The sequence below is a fragment of the Sphaerodactylus townsendi genome, linkage group LG08 (assembly GCF_021028975.2).
Source record: "Sphaerodactylus townsendi isolate TG3544 linkage group LG08, MPM_Stown_v2.3, whole genome shotgun sequence".
NCBI lineage: Eukaryota > Metazoa > Chordata > Lepidosauria > Squamata > Sphaerodactylidae > Sphaerodactylus > Sphaerodactylus townsendi.
This window is the reverse complement of record NC_059432.1, coordinates 88,945,280-88,967,039: the sequence shown is the minus strand read 5'-3', so window position 1 is coordinate 88,967,039 and position 21,760 is coordinate 88,945,280. Positions and strand designations below refer to the sequence as shown.

The 21,760-nt window shown below is 44.4% G+C and overlaps 1 protein-coding gene across 1 annotated transcript in view; it reads right to left on the bottom strand.

The window, feature by feature from the left end:
• Positions 1–19,998, bottom strand: part of MME (membrane metalloendopeptidase) — a 79,618-nt gene extending 59,620 nt beyond the window's left edge. Inside the window, 2 exon segments of the mRNA XM_048505909.1 lie at positions 1,656–1,825; positions 19,617–19,998. Coding sequence (XP_048361866.1) covers positions 1,656–1,815 — 160 coding nt within the window. The 5' untranslated portion in view covers positions 1,816–1,825; positions 19,617–19,998.
• Between the last annotated feature and the right edge of the window lie 1,762 nt (positions 19,999–21,760).

The following is a 21,760-nucleotide window of genomic DNA, read 5'->3' as shown; positions in this document are numbered from 1 at the left end:
GCTGTGGAGGATGGCTTCCACAGGATGACATCACCCTGAGATCCCTCCCCAAACGCCACCTTCCCAATGTTCTACCCTCAAGTCTCCAGGAATTTTCCAACTCAGAGTCGGCAACCCTACCAAAGTACCTCATATGTGTACAGTATTAGAGCACAATATCTACCTGGGCATTGACTCTCTGGTGCATTGCATATGTAGCAAGCATAGGTATGAAGTACAAAACTTCACAAATCGCTCTTGCAGCCTGCTTGTATTGTATTTAAACCAGACTTTAGACCAGGACTAAACATGCAGGAGAGGGAGATGGGACTCAAGTTGCAGAATACTGATGTGGTAGAACTCCATGGACTCTAATGTATGGAATCTATGGCATCACAACACTGCTGAGTTCCATCTCCACCTCCCAAACGCTTCCTCCACTGCTTCAAATCACTTCTCAACCCACAACTGGCAACGCTAGGACTGTGCATACGGCTCCAGTTCCAAACCTATTTTCCAGCTGGTTAAAGATGTAATTTCCCATGCTCAAGATAAACACTCAAGCCACTCCAACATACTAGTTGTCAAGCTTCATTAAGAAATGTTTTCATTCCAACACAATTCCTGAGTGCACATTTTGATTGTATTTGACCCTCCTTAGCCACAGCTCCTCCTTGAGCCTAATACTTACATCTTCAGATTTGCCCAGATTTCAAAAGGATTTCCACTAGAATTCTATATGGTGAGGGTATCTGAAAAGCACATCTGACTTCCATATACTTCTCAAAAGTCCCGCTTCCCTCTCACAGAATGGAAATGAGCAATTTCCATGCTCATATCATGTGAAAGCAAGTCATTTTGATTTGTTCCCCTTTCATTTACCTCTTGATCATGTATTTGTTGCAGTGAGAAATAACTGTAGATGCATCAATATGCAGGGAGAACTGGGAGCTGGTCTTAATACTGGAGATGAGAAACAGCTGTTTCAAATGTTTGCAGAGAAGCCATGGTTTTTTATGTGGTCATGATCCAATCAAAGCTAAACACTAAAGTCTCACTGAATTTAGCGACACTTCATTTTCACCTTTTGGGCTAGGTCATGCTTCAGCAACAGAACTTATCTGATTTCATGCTGCCAAACTATTTTTATGTTCTAATTCAGTGATTCCCAAAGTGGGCGCCACCACCCCCTGGTGGGTGCTGCAGCGATCCAGGGGGGCGGTGATGGCCACAGGTAGAAACATTAATACATATATCTTTCTGTTTAATTGCTATTAAAATTAAAAAAAAAAATTTCCAGGGGGCGCTAAGTAATATTTTTTCTGGAAAGGGGGCGGTAGGCCAAATAAGTTTGGGAACCACTGTTCTAGTTGAACCAATTAAGAGTGGATATTCCCATACCCCAAACCAATCATGCTGCACAATCTATACATATTAATTATTGTTACTGGTATTATAAAAATATATATGATGCTGCTTTTGCTAGTTCAGCAGTCAAAGAACTGGCAGTGGTCCAAGAAACAAATTCACAGGCACCAAAAAGGTTTACCTCATGATTGCAATCATCTCCTTTTTGGGCAGTTTTATTTTGCACTAATTCTCCCTTTCCCCCTTCAACATAATGTTGCAAAAAAAATTTTGCTGCTGAAAATATAGTCCAATGAGCTTCTACTTACCGGAACGGGTGGCGTACAGAATTATCATGGTGATGCCTACAATAGCTAGAAGGACTGCTACAACCGCAAGCCCAATTTCCATTGCACTCCATCGTGTTTTTTTCTTTTGTTTTGGAGAGTTCATTTCAGTTATATCCATCTGACTTTCTGACTTGCCCATAACCCAGAGTCTGAAAAGAGAGGCAGAGAAAAAGCAAGTTACTGAACTGCCCTAAGGATGGAAATTCTAAGTTCCTCTTTACCTAGCTAGGACTTTTTTTTTCCTTTGAAGAAGAGGAAATACTGATTGTTTCAAAAACAGAAAGCAGTCATGGCAGTTAGTTAACTCACAGTTTTGCCACTTATAATTTGCAGGACAAGGATGTTATTAGACGCATGCAGAGAGGTGAAAAAAAAGGGAACAACAACAAACCAGTACTTGGATTTATAGCAAACGCATCGAATTTAATTGCCCTCCCTGGTACAAGAGTTCACAAGGGAGTAAAAGACTGTGCTTAATGTTTGAATAAAAATTAACCTAACCTTTCAGCGTTTGATGTTTTGCCAGTGGTGTAAAGTATTCTATTTTGCCTGTCTGGCATTTTTCAAACCCTTCCAGTAATTAATAATGACTAAAGTCTGGCGTATAGGGCTTCCATGGCACTTAAACAGACAAGGAAATATTCCAGGCTAAACCCACAGCGCCAATATCGGAGGAACCTTGATCAGAATTTTTAAACCAAGTCAGTGCCAGAAATTGATAAAGGACAGCAGTGTTATCTTAGAAAAATCTGTTAGTTGGACTCAACTCAAGAATGACTGTTGCAATGCATATGATATATTTCCAGTTGGGTTACCGAGCTCCAGGTGGAGTCTAATGTTCTCCTGGGATTATAACTCATTTCTAGACTTCAGAGATCAATTCCTTTGGAGGAGAAGGCAGCTTCAAAAGGTGGATTCAACAGTGTACCATGGAGACAACATTCCTGCTCGGGGGAACATTCCTTCCCGTCTCCTAACTCTGCTCTCTCCAAGCACTGGCCCCAAATTTCTAGGAATTTCCTAATCTGGAAATGGCAGTTTCCCACTCAAATGCCTGCTCATGGTTATTATTTTTTAAATTGCAATATTAAAGCAATCAATACAAGAACAAAAATAAACCAGGAAAACTGTAAATGGCCATTCCAGATCAGAGTGAACTAGAATCTTAAACCACTGGTGGAACTGCACCAGAAGCAAAACATAACTTAGCTCCATCATGAAAAGCATTTTAAAAATCTCTAATTTGAGGAAGAAGGGGTTAGGAGAGCAAATCATTCCATTCTCACCAACAGAATTACATCAGGAACAGAAATGCACCTGACTTTTGTAAGCATAAGTGATTGGCAAGAGGCTACGCTTGTGTTTTAAAAGGTCGCAAACTATTTTGAGGACCTTTGGCCGTTTCACTTACTTGAGTGAATATGGCGACCTGGGGACAGCAAAATGCGATCCCCAGGCCACCATTAGCACAGAGGCACGGCTGGCTTCGCGGCCGAGGCAGCCTCGCGCCTTGACGAAGCCGAGCGGCGTTTCAAACCATGCTTCCCCAGTGTGGTTTTGGAAGCGCCGGCTGGAAGCCGCTTGCGTCGCGAGCGGCAGCGGCTTCCCTGGCGCTTCCCACTCCCTGCACTTACCTTGTCCCTGGGCCTCCGGCGCATCGCTGAGGCCTGGGGACCGCCCCTACCCTGCGCGCGGAGCAGGCACACAGAGCAGTGTCCTCGGAACTTCGGCGGCGTCACCGAAAACAAAGAATTATCCGAATCGGCAGACGAAACCGCAGCGCCGTGCGGCTCTTTTCTGGGACGTTCATGCGAATGGTCCCAAGCGTTGTCGAATGCGGCGAAATCGCCCGACAGCCCGCTTCTGCCTCGGTGAGGAAACGGCCTTTGAGTTGGAAAGTAGCAAATAAATCCTAGTAGGAGCATCTGTGTCTCAGTGGCAGACTAACAGCTCAATCCAGAGCTGTCAGGAAGGTGTTCATAGACATAATAAATAAAGAATAAAGTCTCAAATACACATATCCATCTTCTTCAAGTTTCTTTCAAAAGCAGCTAGTGGGTGAAGGATGATTAGATTGAGGATGTGATGTTGTGAGAGGAAGGGGTTGAATCATTTCCTCCTGTATATCACTGCTATAGGCTATCACAATGGATCTAGAAAAAATATTCTGCTGAAGATGTCAGATGGTGAAATCTGATTGGAGCACCTGAACATTCTTTCAACAATTGGATTCTAATAGTGGGTGGCAAGCTGAGGAGAAGTGGAAAGTTGTCAGCAACCTAGGTGTTTGGGTTACCATATATACCGGCGTATAAGACGACTGGGGGTATAAGACGACCCCCCCCCCACTTTTCCAGTTAAAATATAGAGTACCACCTGCTCAGTACCACCCACACTCAGTACCTGGCGTATAAGATGACCCCAGACTTTACAGATGATTTCCCAGGGTTCAAAAGTAGTCTTATACGCCAGTATATACAGTACCTCAAAAAGATAACTGGTAACTTAACTGAAGAGATATAATCATACCAGTACATTAGCACTTTTTCGAAGAGATAGAAAAAGTGCAGAGAAGGGCAACGAGGATGATTGAGGGACTGGAGCACCTTCCTTATGAGGAGAGGCTGCAGCGTTTGGGACTCTTTAGTTTGGAGAGGAGACATCTGAGGGGGGATATGATTGAAGTCTATAAAATTATGCATGGGGTAGAAAATGTTGACAGAGAGAAATTTTTCTCTCTTTCTCCTGTCTAGAACCAGGGGGCATTCATTGAAAATGCTGGGGGGAAGAATTAGGACTAATAAGAAAGGAAACACTTCTTCATGCAACGTGTGATTGGTGTTTGGAATATGCTGCCACAGGAGGTGGTGATGGCCACTCACCTGGATAGCTTTAAAAAGGGCTTGGACAGATTTATGGAGGAGAAGTCAATCTATGGCTACCAATCTTGATCCTCCTTGACCTGAGATTGCAAATGCCTTAGCAGACCAGGTGCTCAGGAGCAGCAGCAGCAGAAGGCCATTGCTTTCACATCCTGCATGCAAGCTCCCAAAGGCACCTGGTGGGCCACTGCGAGTAGCAGAGTGCTGGACTCCATGGACTCTGGTCTGATCCAGCAGGCTCGTTCTTATGTAGCCCCTGGCTTAAGGCGTTGGACTAAGATCTGTGAAACTCAAGTTCAAATCCCCACTCTGCGATGGAAACTTGCTGGGTGGTCTTGGGCCCGTCACAAACTCTCATGCAAGGGGAGTGAGTGAGGGGTGGCATGCAAGGGAGGGGAGGGAGGGTGTCCGGCATCTGGGCATGACCCACCCTAGTGGAGAGAGGGGGAGGGGAGGGAGGGGTGGCATGCAAGGGAGGGGAGGGAGAGGGCCTGACATCTGGACATGACCCACCCACCCTAGTGGAGAGAGAGGGGAGGGAGGGAGGGAGGGTGGCATGCAAGGGGAGGGGAGGGAGGGTGGCATGCAAGGGGAGGGGAGGGCCCGGCATCTGGACCTAGCCCCACCCACCCCTAATGGAGGAAGGGGAGGGAGGGAGGGAGTGGCATGCAAGGGGAGGGAGGGAGGGAGGGTGGCATGCAAAGGGAGGGAGGGGGCCTGACATCTGGACATGATCCACCCACCCTAGTGGAGGGAGGGGAGGGAGGGGTGGCATGCAAGGGAGGGGTTTTTTTTGAATATCCACATTTTGATTTGGCTATCCCTTCCAAGAAACAAAACCACAGGTCTAGATTTTCATATCTTTTTTTTTCTTCCAGACAAAAATCGCAAAGTATTGTTGAAGGCTTCACTCTACAGACCCAAACAATCTATAGACCCACTAAGAAAATTCAACAAATGCTATGTTCAGCCAAAAGATAAGAGGGATTCTCTAACTTCTGCAGGAGTCTACCACGTACCGTGCAGCTGTGGACAAGTCTACATAGGGACCACCAAACGCAGCGCCCAGACATGAATCAAAGAACATGAAAGGCACTGCAGATAAATTCAGCCAGAAAAATCAGCAATAGCAGAACACAAGCTGAGCACAGAATATTATTTGAAAACACAGAAACTCTGGACCACTCTGACAACCACTATGTCAGACTACACAGAGAAGCCATTAAAATCCACAAGCACATGGACAATTTCAACAGAAAGGAAGACACCATGAAAATGAACAAAACTTGGCTTCCAGTACTGAAAAACACTAGAATCAAGACCATGACTAATGAACACCACCCAGACAAAGGATGTCTGTCTGGCAGTAAGCAATCAAAGGGATCAAAAGGCCAAGCTACTACAATACAGATGCCCTCACTAATTGATTATGCTATCTTCATGGTTACTCACATGCTAAACATGTGAGTAACCATGTGTTGGATCTCACCCAGCACATGAAAATCAGGCTTGCTAATTGTACCCTTTAAACTTGTTAACAGGCAAATGGTTCTTTCTCCCACCCTGGACATTCCACAGGTATATTTACTCCACTTGCTTTACTACCATCAGATCCTCTGAAGATGCCAATTACAGATGCAGTTGAAACATCGGAGATAATGCCACTAGAACACAGCCATACAGCCTGGAAACCACACAACACCCCCAAAATTGCAAAATTTTAAATGTTATTCTTGCATTAAATGGTTTATACATGGAGCATAACACATATGCGGTATTAAAAGAGCCAGGATGGTGTAAAGGTTAAGAGCAGGTGAGAGCAAGAGTGATGTAGTGGTTAAGAGCAGGTTGATTCTAATCCGGAGAATCGGGTTTCATTCCCCACTCCTCCACCTGAGTGGTGGAGGCTTATCTGGTGAACTAGATGTGGGATTTAAAAAGACAAATGGCATGGAGAAAGCATTTACCCCACCCTTGCAATGGCTGGTTTTAAAAGAAATGTCCATAGGTGGAAGACCAAATCACAGAACTGACAGCCCAATCCAGAGCTGATGGGCAAATGGGGACAATGCCGCTCCAGCACTGCCCTGGCCGCTCCAAAGGGCTTTCCTGCAGCTCGGGAACCCCCCTCCCAATTTTTTTTTTAAAAAACCCTCACCTTGAAATCCCCCATAGGAGAGAATAGAGATACACCACAAAATTGTGGCACAACTCCCCTGGCAGTTCTGCCAGTGCACTAGTGCCAACCAGGCACAGGAGGCTAAGGTCAACTCCACGCCTGGAATGCCCTCATCCACTCCAGTGCAGTGTTTTGTACCAGCAGACCTGGGCAATGCAAGTTGGGTGCCACAGCACCACAGAACTGTGCGGTGCCCAGCTGTTTGGGTATGTGGCCCCTCCGCCTGTGCATTTGCACCTTGCGCTGGTGGAATGGACAGTCATGCTGGTGCAGGGGTGTGCCAGCTCTAGAGGGGGATTTGCCCCCCACCTTTGGATTGGTTTGTTATGGAAATAATTCAGAGTCAGTAACAATATGAGGGTACCTTTTTTGCCTTCAAGGCCTTGCTGTTTGCTGTGTTTTGTTGTTGTTGTTGTTCTGTTTATGCCAATAAAGGCTTTGCTTTGCTTACCTCTGGATTGGGCTGTTAATGTCTTATTTACCTTGGCTGTACTATAGTGTAAGACCAAAACATTCTTAACAATATTTATTTATTTACAACATTTATATCCCACCTTTCTGTTCTTACACGGGCCACCGAAGAGGCTAGCAAATTAAAACATACGTAACAAAATCACATTTAAAAATTATTTAAAACCAACCAACCTGGCAAAGAACACACATCATTTAAACTACTTTAACAAGAGAGAAAACACACAAAGACATAAAAGCGACAATTAAAACATTGGTAAGGAAGAAAGGATTCCTGAGGGAATGCCAAATGGAAAAAAAAAGGGTCAAAAGGGCATCATAAGGGGGCAGAAAAATCTCCCTGCAGAAAAATTTCCAATGTGTTGGTGCCACAAGGAAAAAAGCACTTTCTTGGATTGCCACTTAACTAAATCAAAACGATGGAGTACATGAACACATCATCAGTAGGGTAAAACTAACCTGTCTCTGAGCTCCTCCAAACAAATCTTTAAAAATGGGTTGGGGAATTCAGGTGACTCAGAAGAAGAGAATTTTCTATGGGTTGATCCACATTTTACAAAGACATTACGGCAGGCATGTGGCTGTCACAAGAACTTTAGATCAGATACATGCCCGAGGACTCGGTCTGGATTGAGAAGAGGATTAAAGCCTTCCCCCCATGCTGTTTTCCTGACCTGAATTGGCCATAGTTTGCCTTTATTTTCCCTGTGGGAAAACTTACATGTAGCCATCAGTACTATTTAAGTTTCCCCGATGAACAAACAGCACTTCCCTAGCTGAATTTCACATCAGGAAAAAGGCACAGAGAGAAGGCTCAAGTCCATTCTTGGGCATTGCAGTTCAGTTCTGTTAAATTCACAAAAGGAGACATAATTTTTGTATTGTGCAAATTGGCCCCAGACACTGTCCAAACCAATGCATCCATATCCTCTTAGGGTACCCCTGTACAAGGCATTTTGGATAGTGTTTCTATATATTCAGTCTCTGAAAAACCATAATCTACCCTTGTTCTTTGTCTGCTTAGAAACTAAGGGGACTGAATGGAATCACAGTTTCTGTATATGTATTGGGATGTGGAAAGAAGAACTGTTTTTTACACCACACTTTTAGCTACCTTTTAGCTACCTTTGTGTGGTCACGGTGACGATACTGTATAGAGCTGAGATCTTTCCATCAACACAATAGGGAATTGAAAATTATACAGAAAGGCTATTGAGAAGATCAAGAGCCTGATGAACCTTTCTATGAAGGAAGATGGTAACATTTGAGGCCTAAAGCTAAATAGGATAATGATAGAGATAAGTAAAGTAAAAAAATGTTTAGAAGGAGTGGAAAGTTTTCTGCTTTTGCAGGAACTAGAATTTGGAGATACTTGAAGAAAAAGAGTTGGTTTTTATGCCCTGCTTTTCTCTACCTTTAAAGAGTCTCAAAGTAGCTTACAATTACCTTCCCTTCCCCACAACAGACATCTTGTGAGGTAGGTGGGGCTGAGTGAATTCTGAGAGAACTGTAACTCACCCAAGGTCACTCCAAGGCTTTATATGGAGGAGTGGGGAATCAAACTGAGTTCTCCGCCACTTTTAACCATTATGCCATGCTGGAAAGAGGGGAAGACAGTGAAAGAGTGCTTTTTACATGTCTAACAGAAGTGATGTCAGAAGTGATTCATAAGAACATAAGAACATAAGAACTAGCCTGCTGGATCAGACCAGAGTCCATCTAGTCCAGCATTCTGCTACTCGCAGTGGCCCACCAGGTGCCTTTGGGAGCTCACATGCAGGATGTGAAAGCAATGGCCTTCTGCTGCTGCTGCTCCTGAGCACCTGGTCTGCTAAGGCATTAGCAATCTGAGATCAAGGAGGATCAAGATTGGTAGCCATAGATTGACTTCTCCTCCATAAATCTGTCCAAGCCCTTTTTAAAGCTATCCAGGTGAGTGGCCATCACCACCTCCTGTGGCAGCATATTCCAAACACCAATCCTGCGTTGCGTAGAAGAAGTGTTTCCTTTTATTAGTCCTAATTCTTCCCCAGCATTTTTCAATGAATTACTTTGGTTCTAGTATTGTGAGAGAGAGAAAAATTTCTCTCTGTCAGCATTTTCTACCCCATGCATAATTTTATAGACTTCAATCCATATCCCCTCAGGCGTCTCACTCTCCAAACTAAAGAGTCCCAAGCTGCAGCCTCTCCTCATAAGGAAGGTGCTCAATCCTTCAATCATCCTCGTTGCCCTTCTCTGCACTTTTCTATCTCTTAGATATCCTTTTTTGAGATGTGGCTGACAGAACTGAACACAGTACTCCAAGTCACGGTCGCTGCAATGCTATATAAGGGCATGAGCAATCTTTGCAGTTTTATTCTCAATTCCTTTTCCTAATTATCCCCAGCATAGAGTTTGCCTTTTTCACCGCTGCCATGCATTGAGTTGACATTCCCATGGAACTATCAACTAAGACGCCCAAATCCCTTTCCTGGTCTGTGACTGATAGCACTGACCCCTGTAGCATGTATGTGAAGTTTGGATTTTTTGCCCCTATGGGCATCACTTTACATTTCTTGATTCCTCTGTACATTTGCTAAGGTAGCCATAGGATAAGCATTTTGATCATATGCAAAGATTGTTCCATAATTTGAGAGAGCGCTCTTATTTTAGGAACATATTCTGATTTTGCTTCAGCTATCAATTTAGGAGGAAAGAAAAGTTAACTAGGGTTAACCTTGTTCATGTAAATAAATTTATAGAATCCTAGAAGTGAAACTGAGAAGTCATCATAAGCTCATCTTGCCCCATCTCCAATTATGCTGGATCTACCATATGTAGTATTTTAGAGAATGCTTTTTTCCTTGTGTGCACAAGCCCAGCCCACTAAGAACATAAGAACAAGCCAGCTGGATCAGACCAAAGTCCATCTAGTCCAGCTCTCTGCTACTCGCAGTGGCCCACCAGGTGCCATTGGGAGCTCACATGCAGGATGTGAACGCAATGGCCTTCTGCGGCTGTTGCTCCCGATCACCTGATCTGTTGAGGCATTTGCAATCTCAGATCAAGGAGGATCAAGATTGGTAGCCATAAATTGGTACCCCGTGCATAATTTTGTAGACTTCAATCATATCCCCCCTTAGCCACCTCCTCTCCAAACTAAAGAGTCCCAAACGCTGCAGCCTCTCCTCATAGGGAAGGTGCTCCAGTCCCTCAATCATCCTTGTTGCCCTTCTCTGCACTTTTTCTATCTCCTCAATATCCTTTTTGAGATGCGGCGACCACACTAATTTCAACTTTGTCTCTTTATAATTTATGCACACACTGATAATTTAATTTTAACATTGCATTATAGTAGTTAAGAGTAGTTGTTTTGCTGTACTGTGATTTATGTACATTCCCCTGACTTTCTCTTATAGGATATAAAAGTACATCTTTTGGGTCTACTTGTTATAATATGTTCTGTTTTATTTAGAAAACATTTATGCAATCTATTCATAGGTGCTCTGTTCAGTTATTTATTTTTTATTTAAGGCACTCTAAAAAGTATCCTATCAGGTGCCAGCATTTCAGTGTTGAGAATCAGTCCTTTTCACATGTCACTTTCACCTTGGTTTAATATTTCCCCTGAAAGATTACTTTTGGTGGCTATCTGACTGATGAGGGAAAAATCATACTTCCACACTTCTGGGCACACGTGCCCCATAAAACATGAGTATCGTGTTTGAATAGGGGATCCACATGGAAAGCACACTGGGCAAATATCCGAACAGTGCAAACCATATACCAAACAGAATTCAAGAATCATAATTTGAGCCTACATGTTTGGTTTTATGTACATGCACCCTATTCAAACATAATACCAACTCATAGAACTGTTGGAGGTTGGACAGGCACTCCCTGTAAACAAGATAGTATAATCTGACCCCAAACATTCCATGAATGGGTGGGAGGTTCTGTTGACATAATTCAGCTCCCACCCCCCTTCCACATTTAAGAAGCCTGGCTATAAAGTAGTTTCAAGTGTTGGAGGTTGGACAGGCACACCCTGTAAACAGGATAGTATAATTTGACCCTACACATTCCATGAATGGGTGGGCGGTCCTGTTGACATAATTCAGCTCCCCCCCCCCCCCACATTAAAGAAGCCTGGCTATAAGGTAGTTTCAGATAGTTTGGCGGCCAACCAAGCATTCCAATCAACAGCCTGCTAGTCATTAAGACAATGACTGAAACCTTGTCACAACTTGAGCTGTGTTGGTTTTGAACTGGGACTGGCAAGATGGCACTATCACCACCAAGCTCTTGTCAATGGGGAGACTTCCAGGAGAAGTGACCAGTTCACCATGGAAATCTGTTGCGCTGCTTGACCCCTGTCAAAGCTTCTTGGGCCAAGCTTACTGATTGGTTTCAACAATAAAGCAAAGGAGCTGTTCCCTTCCATTTTTTCCCTTCTTCCTTTAAGAGAAACAGAGTGGTAAAGTGGAGAGCCACCATGGTGTAGTGGTTAAATGTAGGTGGATTCTAATCTGGAGAACTGGGTTTGATTCCCCCCTCCTCCACCTGAATGGCAGAGGATTATCTGGTGAACCAGTTCTATTTCTGCACTCCTACATTCCTGCTGGGTGACCTTGGGCTAGTCACAGTTCTTTGGAACTCTCTCAGCCCCACCTACCTCACAAGATGTCTGTTGTAGGGAGAGGAAGGGAAAGGAGCTTGTAAGTCACCTTGAGTCTCCTTACAGGAGAGAAAGGTGGGATATAAATCCAAACTCTTCTTCTTCTTCTTAAAGTATTAGACTAGGATCTGGGAAATCTGGGTTCTAGTTGCCAATGTGCCATGGAAGCTTGCTGAGTGACCTTTGACTAGCCACACACTTTCTGTCTAAGCTACCTCACAGGGCAGGTGTGAGAATAAAAGAGAATAATGTAAGTTGCTTTGACCACGCCCCTCCCCAAACTATAAATAAAGTGGCTTTTCTGCATCCTATCTTCATCTTCCTGCTCCATGAATGTGACAGTCGATTTCAAGAGGTATCCTTCAACCTTAAATCAAATGGGCAATTTATAACCTTTCACTTAGTGAAGAATTGATAGAGCCACTTCATTGTGACTTCTCTTCATTGAGCTTTTAGTATCAGCAGCCATCACACTAACCTCTACCTTCTTCAGACTTATTTGCTTGCTTTGCAGCCAGTAAGGTTACAAAGACTGTGCTGCTTAAATAACTTGACAACAAAGGATCAACGTTTAATATGTTGGGGTGCTGTGTGGTTTCCGGGCTGTATGGCCATGTTCTAGCAGCATTCTCTGTTGACGTTGACCCTAGAACACAGAACACGGCCGTACAGCCCAGAAACCACACAGCGCTCCAGTGATTCTGGCCGTGAAAGCCTTCGACAATACATTTAATATGTTCTTATTAGCACAGTTAGTTTTAAAGAATTCATGGTATATATGTTCATCATATATGATCATCATGGTATATATGTCCATCATAGCAGGGATGGCTAAAGGGAAATTCTCAATCCTATTACAATAAACCTCTGAATATCAGTTCTAAGAGGTGACATGAGGAGAATATGCCAAGGTACCTTGGTCCTCCGGGGTAATTGGTTGGCCACAAAACTGCCAACCTTCAGAGGGGAACTGAAGATCTCCTGGAATTACAACTGATCTCTAGACAACAGTGACAACAGTGACCAGTTCTGCTGGAGACAATGCCTGCTTTGGACAGTGTACTCTACAGTAGAATTCCTTCGCTGAGTTCCCTTCCCAGGCTCAATCCCCAAATCTCTAGGAATTGTCCGACATGGAGTTGGCAACCCTAATCGGTACTGTACAGAACAAGACACTGAAATAGGTGGACCTAGGCCTAGCCTAGCAGGACATTTTATATGCTCTTAACATTTTTATTGTAGAGCACTGCAAAGGTGAACCCTCTGATTATTTAGTCCGGAAACATTAGAGTTATCTTGATCTGGATGGCCCAGACTAGCCTGATTTCATCAATTCTCAAAAGCTAAGCAGAACTGGTCCTGGTTAGTATTTGGATGGGAGACCACCAATGAAGTGTGGAGTTGCTAAACAGCAGCAGGCAATGCCAAACCCCCTCTGTGAGTTTCTTGCCTTCAAAATCTTGTGAGGTTGCCATAAGTAGGCTATGATTTGAAAGCACTTTATGCACACAATACTATGGTTATTTCATTAGAGAATTAGTCTTATTTCTTTTCTCTGTTAAAAAAGCAGCAATAAACCCCTAACCCCTTACTGGCTTATTCCCAGCCACTATTGGACAACCACCTCTGATTGAAACCAATCTTGTTTACTTTTGCACAATGATGCACAGATGACAAATTCCCTGTGAAAGGAACCTTTGCAAAGCGGCAGCTATCAAAAGCCAGTTGCTGCTCCGATGTTGCTTTTTTTAAAAAAAAGTTTTCACTTGATCTCAGAAATTGTACTTGAACACATGGGAGTTTCTGGCTCACTCGTACAAATTCTTTGGAGGCATTTAAGCGCCTTCTCCATTTACAAGAAGAGAACTGTGCACAATTAGAACAATTACATCCTTCATTCTTCTTATGCTGATGGGATTTTATCTTTCTGCTAGCTTTAAAAACTTAACTACATTTGTCAGTTGCTCATGTGCAAGAAGCTCCCAGTTAAAAGTTATACTCCAAGTGAAAAGTTGGCTATGATAGTTTCAGCTGGATTCGCACAGAATATGATCCAGCAGTACCATACAGGGAATGTGAATGGGACAGGCCTCTTTCAAAGTTCTGAACTTGAATTATGCTGACGGTATTTATCTTACAAGTTTATAGAATACTTTCCCCCCTCTATTAACCGTCTGAGGCTAGACAGGTGGCATACTGAGAAAGTTCTTTCTTGGTCATGGTGCCAAAATTGTGGAACTCCCTCCGCAGGGAGATTTATCTGTCTTCTCCATTCCTTGTCTTCTGCTAGCAGGTGAAGACTTTTTCGCTTCATTTGGCATCCTTCCCCAAACAATTATGGGTCCTCCTCCCTTATTCTAGTGTAGTTTGTTTCTGTGTTCTTAATTATTTTTTAAAAAATAAATTCAAATATTGTTTTTTAATTGTTCAAATGTTTTCACATTCATTGCTTGAGGGACTGTGATTGGGCAGAAAAGCACCACAAAACTATTTTAAATAAATAAAGAGCATACAACATTAAGGTGGTGGAAAGTTAGTTCCATGGCAGCTGGCACAGGATATTTAAACACCCAGGCTATGGAAAAAATAGTTCCTAACTTTAGGACAATGAATACTACTATATTAAGTGGCTACATGTGTTTGACCTTTCTTTTAGTTGTAATTCTCAGAGTATTCAAGGACCCACTTTGAAGATGGTTAACTCTGTGTCATGATTGTTTTGTACGTTCACAAAGTGTGTGTGTTGGGGGGGGGGTGGTAGAGCATCTGCTTTGCATGCAGAAGATCCCAGGTGTAACCTCTGGCATTGTCAGCTTTGAAAAAAAGATCACGTAATAGGTGATATGATAGACCAGGGGTAGGGAACCTGAGGCTCTCCAGATGTTCAGGAACTACAATTCCCATCAGCCCCTACCAGCATGGCCAATTGGCCATGCTGACAGAGGCTGATGGGAATTGTAGTTCCTGAACATCTGGAGAGCCGCAGGTTCCCTACCCCTGTGATAGACCAAAGCTGAGATTACATGAAAAAGACCTCTAGTTGAAATCCTAGAGTCTTTTCTAGTTAGACTGCAGTGTCCTTGATGGACACAGTGTATAAGCATAAGCGTCATACGTTCACAATGTACGAGATAAATTCTAAGTATTATTAATAACAAGTTAACAAAGCCTTAAATAACAAGTTAACAAAACCTTAAATAAATTGGCAACTGAGTTGCCTTGATGATGAAATGCAAGGTTACAAGCAATCCAAGAAATGCAAACTTGTCGGAAAGAATGCCTCCTTCTGCCTTCCCAATTATAACAGAATACATTAAGTCACAGTTGTTTCAAAAGATAGTGTGGCTTTCACTTTTAACCTTATAGATTGAGATTTGCCTCCTCATCAGTGATTAAACAGTTAAAGTTGGAGTTGATTAATCTCCCAGTTCAGTCTTTGGTGGGAGGAGGCAGGACGGTTGTGCAAAGCTGCTCTAAGAAATCTGAATTACTAGATGAAAAATAATGATGCCCATCTCAGTCATACACCTAGCAAGTGGAAAGGTGGTTCTTTTTATAAGTAGCTAAAAGGACCCAATCTTCAAGCTTGATGAAAGCTTCAAAGAAAAACAAACAAAGAACATAAAATGGTTCCATTTCTAAATTTGAAGGGTGTTTTACTGCTTTTGAGTTGCAATTTATTCACATAATAAGACTTGCCCTCTTTGGCATGTAAATGTGTTTTGTGCAGTCGCCCTAACTTTGGTCCCCAAGGGAGTTAATCTTTGTTTGGGAAGAGATTTGCTGCCAGTAGTTCCTATTATTTTAATACATCCCACTGACTTGTTCTTACACATAGCTTTTAAGAAAACCAGAGAAGCCTGCATTACAGACCACCTAGCAAAGGTCTCTATATTAGTTAACTGCAGACACACAAAGACCTGCGAATAACAAATGGTGTGAACTCAGCTATTATAGGTTGAATCTATTTTCCGCAGTGACCCCCAGGCACCCTCTAAAAAGTGCGGACAAAGTAGACAACTGTAATTATACTGACCAACTATGAATGTAAGAATGGAATTAATGGAATTAGCATGTCTGCATGATTGTTCTCATTTCTGAGTCTCTCTCTCTCTCTCTCTTTTTAAAGTGATCCATCAAGTCTTGGCTCTGCCAAAATTTCCTAGATGACTTTGGGCAAACTCTTCTCTCTCAGCCTCACAACTTCAACTAGGTGAGAATGATATCAATGTTCACCGGTCTTGTTCTTAAATTACAAATTTATAACAACAGCCGTTTTTCTCCATCAAAAGGACATCGCCTTGTTGCAGGGATTAAGTTAAGATCTGATTCTGAAGCTTTGCTAGCTGCGCTTCCACCTGTAGGATTTTTCAGAGATGGCCATTTGCCTCGAAAATTCCCACCCCCTTGAGGCTCACCTGGTACCCAAACCACCCCCCAACAACATCTAGTGCCAAATCACAGTCTAACAACATTTATTTCAATACAAGCTTTTGTAAGATGCCATTAATTTTTGTTTTGTTTTGCTCAAAGACACCAATAAGGCTACACCTCTGTTACCCCCTTACTTTCCTGTAGGTGCCTGGCCAAAACGTTCATTTTTACTCATGCTTTTAACGAAGGCTTCTGACTCTTCCAGATGTTTTATGGGCTACACCTTGCCTGAATACCAGTCTGTTTTTATGTCCTGGTTTGTTCTTAATGACTGTATTTTAATGGTTTCGCTGCATGCATTGTTTGAGTTGGAGTCAGCCTGGAGAAGATCTTTGGAGAGGTGATGTGGCATGAACACTCCTCAAATAAAAATGCATATTGTTAGCAGCAGATTATTTGAAACGTTGCACTGGTGGTGGTGGGCAGTGCCATCCAATCACAGTCAATTATGGTGAAACCCCGCCCCCAAGGCAAGAAAGAGGTGGTCTGCTATTGCTTGCCTCTGTGTAGCAACCCTGGACTTCCTCAATGGTCTACCACTGAAGAACTAAGCAAGGCCAACCCTGCTTAGATTCCAGTGTCTAATGAGAGCAGGCTAATTGGGTAAATGAGGCTGAAGCTACTTCTCAGTAGCCAGTTCCTTATTCATTCCATAGATTCAGCTTGAATAAGGAACTGAAGTTTGCACACCTCTGCCCCTCAGAATAACATTTAGACCGCCATACTAAACCAAAGAAATCTGTCCCCTTCATAGTGGGTCCTAGTATCATATCTGGCAGAGAACTATCAAACAATGTCAGATTTGGGAGGGGGACTAGGGTGTTTAAAAACAATCACCTATCTACATTACTTAGAACCAGTTCTTTCTATTCTGAAAAACTGCAGAGACAAACACAGGATTGCAGGTCTCATATGCAAGATTAATAAACCAAAGAAGATTGGAAGTGAAAAGAAACAAAGCAAGAAGTTGGGGGGTTGTGGGGTTTCCGGGCTGTATGCAGACAAAACATCAGGAGAAAATGCTACTGGAACACGGCCATATAGCCCAGAAACCCCACGATACCCCAGTGATTCCGGCCATGAAAGCCTTCAGCAATGCAAAGTAAGAAGTTCTTTGTAACTCAAATTGAGGTAAATATTTCCATTTAACTTTCATTTATCTGAAAGACTCCCATAGGGCATGCTACAATGTGTCTGGCAGTTTTCAAAGTTACAATGACGCATACGTTAGAGAGGAAACATAATAAAGATCCTTCAGTAGCATCATGAATGGGCAGACGTGTGTCAATTTCACTTCGGAGATCGAGATTTGGCATAGACAGCTTGTTGAACTGGTGTCTCCAGAGAGAAACGCTACAAAATCGATATGCAGAATGATCTGTACATTCAAAGGTAAAAAATGAAATGCATTCTAAATCTGGCATTAAATTTAGTATATTGTTTAAAGGTGGGAAAACTGTTGATAGATGGACTTCAGAAGCAATCTTCCAATGAGAAAGAGTGTGATCACAGCAGGCTGAAGCTTCAATATCTGGGTTACCTCTGGTGGCCATTTATTGATTTGTCACACAGGAATCGAGGACAATCATAGGCTACTACTCACCTTCCAATTTAATTGCATAAGAGCACATCTGGTGTCTAAAATACAAACACCTGTCTGGATGTAACAAGCTCTGTGACTAGTTCTCCAAGAGGTGAAACCCTAGAAGAAACAGCTAGTTTGGAGTGTATTTGTTCAGGAAAGAAGCTAGGGTCTTTATAAGGACAATCGGGTTGTGAGGTTGATATATTGGGAGGGGGGAGAGAAGCATTCTGTGTTCAGAAAGATCAGTGACATCCTGCAATAAAGCATAACCCTTGACATTCAGGTTGCATGGCAACCTTTCAAAGAAGCAGAGGTAACTCTAGGAGCCCACAGTTTTATGGAGTTTGTTACAGTATGGGTTGAACTTGGTACAGATGAGAACAGAGACGGCAAAACTGGTACTCATCCTGTGCTTTGATTTCAGGTTGTGTCCAGAATGAATCATGGATGGCTAACCACTCCAGCAAGGAACAATCTTTTGCAAGCATGCATCTGGGATACACATGAGATCTAATGCAAAGCAATATTAATAGCCCATTATGGTTTGATTTTTTTAACTGAAGAAACATAGCTTCAGCCCCAAGTAATTCAGAGTGCTTTCCGAAAAACGTATTCCGATGAGTAGGCCCACTGAATAAACCCAAGTAGGATTCTGAGTAGGCCTGTTTAAGACTGTGCACTCTCAAGAGTACACAAGAGTAACCAAGAGCTACTGCTACCAGAAGTAACCATCACCGCTTCGTTCTGTGTTTGCCATATCTCGTGCAGCATTAGAAACCTCCCTCCTCCCATAAATAGGAGTCAAATGTGCATGTGGATTGGGGGAGAGGGGAGGCTACCGTTTTACGAGGCTTCAGTCAACACGATTTTGTACATAAAAGCGTGTTTAACAGCGTAGCTAATCGGTGTGCAGAAATCCTGAGCACGCACTTTTTAACCCTTCCAGCCAGCGGCATCACAAACTGTGCTCATCAACTTATATAGCCTCCCTGGGACAAAGAGAGCAGAGGCAGGCTCTTCCAGAACTCTTGAACAACTTGCCAGCTCAGAACTATAGGGACCAAACAGGCAGCGCCAACCTCACTGTAATATACTCTATAATTCATTGTGTCAGCCGCAGAGGGAAGACAGTTTACTACATGCATGTCTGTTAATTTGCCAAGGCCATAGTTAAAAGATGGGGAAAAATCTTTGTTTTTGGAGTTTTATTTTTAGAAAGCTGCTTCTTTAGTTTAATTTGTTAACTTGCACTTACAGCTCTAGATTTAACAATAAATGATTAAAAAAAAACAACAACACCCAGCAAGATTAACTCCTGAAGCGCGCTCTTCCTACTCAGCAGCTGGCGAGAAGCGAATGATGACTCGAGACAACTCCACAACAGTGATATTAAACATAAAACACAACTAGGAGACAGCCAGAGAAGAATGCCCAGCTGTGAGATGCTATGTAGACGCTTCCAACGAGAAAGGCAGAAGCGGTCCCGCCGACAGCCGCTTTGTCCTTCAACCCCCGAGGCGCGCCTCTGAGCATGTGCAGAGTGCCATTACCCTCACCCCCTTTCCGCTTCGGGCCGGAGAGTGTGGGGCTGAGCGGGCCCCCTGGAGCTCATCTGCCCCAGCCTCCCCGGGGCACCTCTGCCCCCCCGCGCCTAGCGTGGCCCTCCCCCTGTCCCCCTGACTTTGCCCAGTCCCCGCTCGCTCCTCGCCTCCCCAGCCCCTGCACTCACCAAGCTGCTCCCGGGAGAAGTTGGGCGCTGCTGGAAATAGACGCATCCCCAACCAATGGAAAAAGGCGCCGGCAAGGCAGCCGGGGGAGCTCGGAGGCACCGGGAAGGCGCCGGGGGGGCGGCAGTGCAGCGGCGGCGGCGGGTCCACAAGGGGAGAGCAGAGGCGGAGCGGAGGGGTTCAGGCTGCCTCCCTTGCCAAGAGCCCAGCCATTTGCAAGGCAGGCGAGCCTCTGGCAGCCACCGAGCGGGGAGCGGCGGGGAGGAGGAGGAGGAGGAGGTGGAGGGAGCCTCTCCGGCTGGAGCGCAGACTAGTTGCCAGCCGGGTCAGCGACTCTCTGCCACTCCCGGGGACCTGAAGGCTTCCCCCGCGCCGGCCTGGCTTCTAAAAGGCGCTCCGGCAATGGAGGGGGCAGGGAAAAGAGCGCCTCCCCTCCCCCGCCCCACCCACACACCTGGGGAAGCCCAGGAAGGGTGGGGGGCGACCCCTCCCCGGGAGATCAGGCAGCCGCTCTCAGGAAAAGCCCGGGGAGGCTTTCGGGTCTCCGTAAGAGAGCGGCGATGCCCTGTGGAGAGATGCCCTCTTCTTTCGCCTGGGTACCAGCAGGCGTGCGCACGGTCAGGCTCAGCTCAGCAGCAGGCAGTGCCGGGCAGAACGGCGGCCGAGGTCGGCTGGCACTTGGGGGGTGCCCTCTCGGAAGGAGTTTTCGTTTCCCGGCCGGGCAAACCATCCAGGCGCAAACAAAGAGGAGGCTGGCTTGGGCTGGACTGCCGCTGCAAGCACAAAAGGATCTGCCGGGCAACTCCTGGGCCACTTCGCCCGCCAGGTCTTACCCCACTCCTGGAGCGACGTCTCCTCCGGGATAGGAACACCCAGACACATTGACAACGGCTCCGGTTATTACTTCCCCGAGGATCTCTTGCAACTGAAGCAGCGTTCACCGCCCGAGAATGTCTTTCTGAGCTCCAGCAGGCAGCTTATGAAGGGGCTCTGGCGCTGGGTACCTTTGGCCGCAGAGTCTGGTCAGCCAGCCGTTTGCAGGGCACTTTTATCACAGCGTCTCGAAAACTTTCAGGATGTAAAGAAGCGACTGCAGGTCAACCTTAGTCTAAGCAGGATGAGGCAATTGCTAACAGTCCAGGCTTATGAATTGCCTATACCTACTGCTGAGTTCCAGGAAACTTTATTCCTGTAAATAATGTTTAGGATTTATATCTTGTAGAACTCAGTTGGGCTGACTTTTGAATATACGTACCTAAGGCCCCTTCCGCACATGCAAAATACTACACATTCAATCCACTTTCACAATTGTTTGAAAGTGGACTTTGCTGATCCGCACAGTAAAATCCAGCTTTAAAGTGCATTGAAAATGGACTGAAAGTGCATTATTCTGCATGTGCGGAAGGGGCCTAAAGAGAGAGAGAGAGAGAGAGAGAGAGAGAGAGAGAGATTGCTCTGATCTGACTCCAGATGAGCCTGATCCTGGATGATCTCAGAAACAAAGCAGGGGGTGGCCTTGGTTGGTACTTGGATGGGAGACCACTGAGGAAGCTGCTATGCAGAGGAACGTAAGGGCAAGCCACCTCTGTTCATGTCTTGCCTTGAAAACCCTCCTTGGCCACTGTAAGCTGGTTGTGACTCAGTGACACTTTCTGCTGCCAATCTTAACACTTTAACCAGCTTAGGTGCCAGTAAAAATCATGGCCCACATGATTGTTCGGGAATATTCCTTTTATCTTCCACCTTTCTCGTGGAGATTCAAGGCGGATTACAAAGTCATAACACCAGTGCAACGAAGACTGGTACAATAAATACAGGGATCAATGTCACAACAGTGGATCAGACAGTTAACAAGCAACCAAATATAATCAGCTTAATACATTCCATTGGCTGAATTTCACAGTGAGAGAACAATGATATATAATATTTCCAATAAAGAGTGCAGTGAAAACAGTTTTCGCAAGCAATTAAAATGATAGCCCTATTATAGAAAGTGCCCTTCTTGCAGAATTCTGTTTTTCTGAATTCCTCCTGAACAGTTTTGTTTTAGACACTCTGCAAAAAGTGTGACCTGGCAGGCAGGCCATTCTGCCAGGTGGGGGCCACAACAGAGAATGCTTGGATATGGGCAGCTGATGATCTTACC